Source organism: Pinus tabuliformis, chromosome 6 (genome assembly GCF_031772625.1).
Source record: "Pinus tabuliformis cultivar Carrire ecotype Pingquan chromosome 6, CPIR1, whole genome shotgun sequence".
NCBI classification, from domain to species: Eukaryota; Viridiplantae; Streptophyta; class Pinopsida; order Pinales; family Pinaceae; genus Pinus; species Pinus tabuliformis.
The window spans coordinates 671,615,921-671,621,287 of NC_142292.1; the positions used below are offsets into that span (position 1 = coordinate 671,615,921).

At 37.7% G+C, this 5,367-nt stretch overlaps 1 protein-coding gene across 2 annotated transcripts; it reads right to left on the minus strand.

Annotated features, from left to right (window-relative positions):
• Positions 1-627: 627 nt before the first annotated feature.
• LOC149260417 (uncharacterized) lies at positions 628-4,461 on the minus strand. Of its 2 annotated transcripts, XM_089420702.1 has the most exons (3): positions 3,906-4,142; positions 1,461-3,762; positions 628-1,358 (listed from the first exon to the last, which is right to left on the minus strand). In XM_089420702.1, the coding sequence occupies exons 1-3, from the start codon at positions 3,993-3,995 to the stop codon at positions 910-912; spliced, it is 2,841 nt and encodes a 946-aa protein (XP_089276828.1). In that variant the 5' UTR covers positions 3,996-4,142; the 3' UTR covers positions 628-909. The 2 variants fall into 2 exon arrangements, with proteins under 2 accessions (XP_089276828.1, XP_089276824.1); XM_089420698.1 differs by having other exon boundaries at positions 1,461-4,461.
• Positions 4,462-5,367: the final 906 nt, after the last annotated feature.

The following is a 5,367-nucleotide window of genomic DNA, read 5'->3' on the forward strand; positions in this document are numbered from 1 at the left end:
CACGGGCTGTAACCTGGGATATATTCTCTCACTTGCATGCAGAAAAGAAAACACCAGTTGCCATCATAGAGAGAAAATTTATGCTTGTTAAGTCCATGCATAAAAGATCTCTAGGATAAAAAGTTTAATAGAATTTCACACATAGGGCGAAAACATGAAATATAAAATATATATTTTACTAATATGGTGGTCTTAAAAGAAAATAGACTTTACTTGATTACTGAAAGACAGAAATCTATATGTCTTCCATGTCTTTAGTTATGGCAGTAGTGTTCCAAGGATGGGGTACAAAGTATGATGCAATTTGTAGACTGTGATAACCTAAAGCTCATCTCAATTGCCATAGAAGTGCGTCAATCAACATTTATTTAATATGCAACGCTAGCATCAATTTTATGCTTGTTAGGACACCTTTTAAATGTTGAACATAGATTTTCACACCCTTATCTCTAAATAGTTTTATAAAAAGATAAACAGCTATAGTTATATCCATCTAAATCTTCCTTTGAATAATTTCTGAAAAAACTAGAATTATGTTCACCAAGATATTCCCTTCAATAGTTCCTGAATCTAAAAATTATTTCTATTCTTTTAATCCTTTAAAACAGCTACAAAACTCCTGGAATATTTAATAAAACAAGAGTGCAATGCATTTAATTACTAGATGCAGAAAGGATATTGATCATAAAGTTTTCTTAAGATGAGAGAGGAAATGTTATAATCATAAAAATATTACCAAAGCACCATTCATGGTGGATCTACCTTATTGATCATACTTGCATGCAGGCAACAACAGAGATTTCCACACAAAGCACAAAGAAGGAAAGGGGAATAAGACTAAAACTAGAGGAATTTAGTGACAGTGAACTCAAATTACTACATTATTCAGTTATACTACCACCAATACCGCTAGAATGTTGAAGAACTCTGGCCTTCACCAATGTTGTCAAGAGTAGCATTTGTACTGTCCAAAAGATGTGTTATATCTGATTGGAAATTTGGAATGGTAGCAGGGCTCAAAACACTGTCTCTAATGTTTTGCAATGTGCGTAGAATATCCATCATAGTAGGTCGTCTTTGAGGAGAATCATTCGTGCAAAGCAAGCCCAAATTTATTAGTTGAGTAAGGCAATTGAGATCCTTATCTTCTTCAGTGCATATAGTAGTTCTCCTCAACAAACCCATGTCCACCACTTCCTTTACATGGTTTGGAAAACCACTGGCCACCCATTTTCGCAAGTTCATTCCTTCTACAAACATGTCATCGACGGGCTTCTTTCCAGTGAGCATTTCCAATAAGACTATTCCATAGCTATATACATCACCTTTTGTTGTAACTTGTCCACCAATTCCATATTCTGCATTCATATATCCTCACCTTAGCATTTCTAGTTCACAATGTTTAGTAAAAATAAGAAACTCATAACATTGCTTAATACACTATCTAATTTAAATAATACCTGGAGGAATGTACCCTGTTGATCCTTTGAGTGCATGTGTGGAAGTGAAAGCCGAATCCTCATAATTTGCAAAGTATATGGTAGCAATGCCAAAGTCTATTAAATATGCAGTCATATCTTCACCTAGAAGCACATTATTGGGTTTCAAATCACAATGGATCACTTGCACAAAACAATGGTGATGGAGATATGCCATGCCTTGTGCAATGTCTACTGATATATTCAACCTCTGAATCAAACTCAAACCACTTTGTTCTCCTCCATCAGGATATAACCACTTCTCCAAGCTTCCATTTACCATCAATGGAAATATCAAAGCTTTGACACAGAGGTCTGAATAAGAGGTTATGACTCTAATCAAATTTCGATGCCTTACTCTGCCCAAAACTTTGCACTCCCTATCAAAGCTCTTGTGACCCCCTTCATTCTCCATATTAAGAAGTTTAATAGCAATGGCCGTGCCATCGTTCAAAACACCTTTGTACACTTTCCCAAAACTACCAACTCCTAACAAGTTGGCACCACTAAAGTTATCTGTTGCAGTGACGAGTTCTACATAGGAAATTCGTCGATGCCACACATTTAAGGATGCCTCAGCCTCTTTAAGGACGTGCTTCTTGCAATTTTGTCTCCACAAGATTCCCATAAAGAGACATAATCCAACAATGGTTGCAACTGCAACAACAGGTATAACAACTCTTTTCAAGTGAAAAACACTTTTATGTTTGTGAGCGAAGCATGGTGACAAACTTACCCAAGGTCCACAAAGACCAAGATTTCCGATAAAAGCCATGGCACCAAGCTTTTTGAAAACTCCACCTTTAGGGACTTCTCCTGACAACTTGTTGAAAGAAAAATTCAAGTGGCAGAGCATTGTGAGATTTTCTAATGACATGGGTATTCCACCTGACAAATTGTTGGAGGATAAATCCATGTCTTGAAGACTTCGAAATTCACCGACTGAAACTGGAATTGGACCTTCAAATGCATTGTAGGAAAGATTTAGATATTCTAGTTCTTTGCAGCTTCCAAGTGCACTTGGAATGTGACCAGTTAACTGATTTGAAGAAATGTCTATAGCTTGAACCATTGTCATCTTGCTTAGTTCAGAAGGCAGGAATCCACGTAATAAATTGTTTGAAAGGTTGAAATAGAAAGCCAAATTTGCAAGTCCTGCAACCTCTGGAGGTATGAGTCCACTGAGCTTGTTGTATGATAGGTCAAGAAGTAGTAGTTTCATGCATTTGCCTAGATTTGCAGGGATATTACCTGATAACTGATTCTCATGAAGATCTATATATATTAGCTGCTGGAGGTCTGCAATAGAATCTGGGATTATTCCAGAGAGATTATTTCCCCATAAAGATAGAAGCCCTAAGCCTTTGAGTTGCCCGACTTCCATGGGGATATTTCCTTGTAAATTGTTGCATTCCAGATATAACCTCTCCAACTTTTGATGCTTATTAAGAGAAGAAGGAATCGCCCCTGTAAAAAAATTGCTGTCTAAATCAAGAAATATTAAACTAGTTAGGTTTCCAATCTGTGGAGGTATTTCTCCAGATAATTCATTCTCGCCCAAGTCTATGAACTTCACATTTGCAGAGAGCTGGCCGATAGAAGAGGGCAGATGTCCAGTGAAATGATTAATCGCTAACCCTATTTCTCGTAGGACGGAACAGTTAGTAAGCGCAGTAAGAATGGAAAAGCCCGTGATGCTGCTGCTAACCAGTTGATTACCGCCTAAATGAAGCCCATCCAGCTGAGTCAACTTACCCAATTCCATGGGCACTACTCCGCTGAGCTGGTTACCCCCTAATTCTATCCTTTCAAGCTTTGTACAATTGAAGAGGGAAGCGGGAATGCCACCACTCAACTGATTATTACCCAGATAGAGTCCCGTCAACCGGGTGCTCTTGCCACACAAGTCCGCGGGAAGGTGACCAGTAAACTGGTTGTCATTCATATTCAAAAGTAGAAGATTGGTGCAATTAGACAAGGAAGAGGGAATTTGTCCTTTAAGATAGTTATCACAGAGAAATATATGTGTCACTTGTCTTAGCATACCCAATTCGGAAGGAATGCTCCCGTGAAAATTATTGTTACACAAACGTATCTCTTCCAAAGACGATATGTTCCCGAGGCAGGCCGGGATTGTACCAGTCAAATTGTTAAATTGTAAGTTAATGTGTTGTAGCTTGGGGAGAACACACAGCTCTGAGGGGATGTTTCCTCTGAGATTGTTCGTATCAACATAGAGTGTTCGTAAACTCCGGCACCCAGCAAGAGTGGGCGGAATAGAACCCTGGAGTTGATTATGATCCAGGATAAGCATCTTTAACCGAAACAGACTTCCCAATTGATGGGGAATGTGACTGTAAAAACTGTTATTGCTGAGGTCGAGTACTGTGAGAAAGGAGAGATTGCCAAGAAGAGGAGAGATTGTACCTTGTAATCCCATGCCTGAAACATCCAGGGAAACGACTCTCTGCCTGCGCCTGCTGCAAATGATACCCGTCCACTGGCAGAATGAAACATTTGGTTTCCAAGTAGTGGGTAATGACAGGGATGGATGAGAGTAAGTAGTTATTGCAGACATGAATCCGAGCAGGGCCTCCTGATCAGAAGCATTGCTGAGATGACGATGGAGAGGTTTGGATAATTGAAGAGTGGAAAACACAAAAGGGAAGAAAAAGAGAATGAAATAAAAGGAGAGTAGATGCATCCTCATAATGCAAGAGGAAAGGAAATTGGAGAAATGTAACAGCTCATAAACAACAATCAGGATGGTATGAAAACCATACTGGTTAGCATCGATTCATATTTCTATTTTCATCTCAAAGCTTACCATCTTGTAAGAATCTGCAGCCTGGTTTCACTTTCAAGATGAATCAGCATCGACTCATATTTCATCTTAAAAGATATTGTTAAGATCCTCCCGGTCGTCTACTTTCCCAGCATTCTTTACGCGCCGCTTCATTTCATTATAAAGTTAATAAAAAGCATAGATAGTGCGCCCACTAAGTGAATTTTGTAGTATGGTAGAAATAAGTGGACGACTTGGGGGCACTGATGTCAGTCAATCGAGCATGTTCAATGTGGTATAATTGAGTGTATGACATGGAGTCACCGAGGTCATTAGTCAATCTACCATTAATCGGTGCATTGCATATCAGTGTAGTGCATTGTTCATGATGAAATGTTTTTCAAAGGCATCTGGCATGTCAAATATTCATGTTATTTAATTTGATATCTACAGTGACAATCACATTTTTCTTCAATTTCATGGAATTTTTTTATTTTTTTCCCATTTTTGTAAAATGAGATAATTTTCTAAAATTTAAGGAAAATAAAATATTATTTCTTTTTCTTTCATATAATATTATGAACTTGGATTATATTTTAAAAGTGTTTCCGCTTGGCTAAGAGTTCGACTTCTTCAAATGTAAAACAACATGTTAACGGCCCAAGACCCAGAGGTATATGTTACGTATGAAAGCCTACGCTCTTTTGGACCACTAGCAAGTAATTCCAAGTGGTGTGGTTTTCCTTGAATAATGATGATGAGTTAGCGTGAAGTAGTGGAGAGCAATGGGTGATGGTTGTCTCCACTACTCATTTGACAACTGAGTAATGATGTGTTTCTCATTGTTAGAAAAAACTACTAGAGAAGATTAAAACATTCAAGCTATAGTAGTTATTAAAATGGCTTTAATCCAAAATACTACAAAAACTCAATTAATCTTGTTCACATTGACCTTTATTTATAAAGTTTTTTTTTTTAAATGAGAACCAACAGTGGAACATAGAGTAGGGTGGCATAAGATTTTAGGGGGTTTGTAGAGGAATTGGGGTTTTTGAAGGTTTGTAATGTTGTTTATAATGGGTTTAACTAGGTTTTGTAATATTG

What these genes read in the sequence shown, in the direction of transcription:
- LOC149260417 (XM_089420698.1), bottom strand. Translation starts at nt 4,188, where the DNA reads ATGAGGATGCATCTACTCTCCTTTTATTTCATTCTCTTTTTCTTCCCT. An exon ending in AACAGGGTACATTCCTCCAG is followed by an intron (nt 1,359 to 1,460) that starts GTATTATTTAAA and finishes ATATGAATGCAG; the next exon opens with AATATGGAATTGGTGGACAA.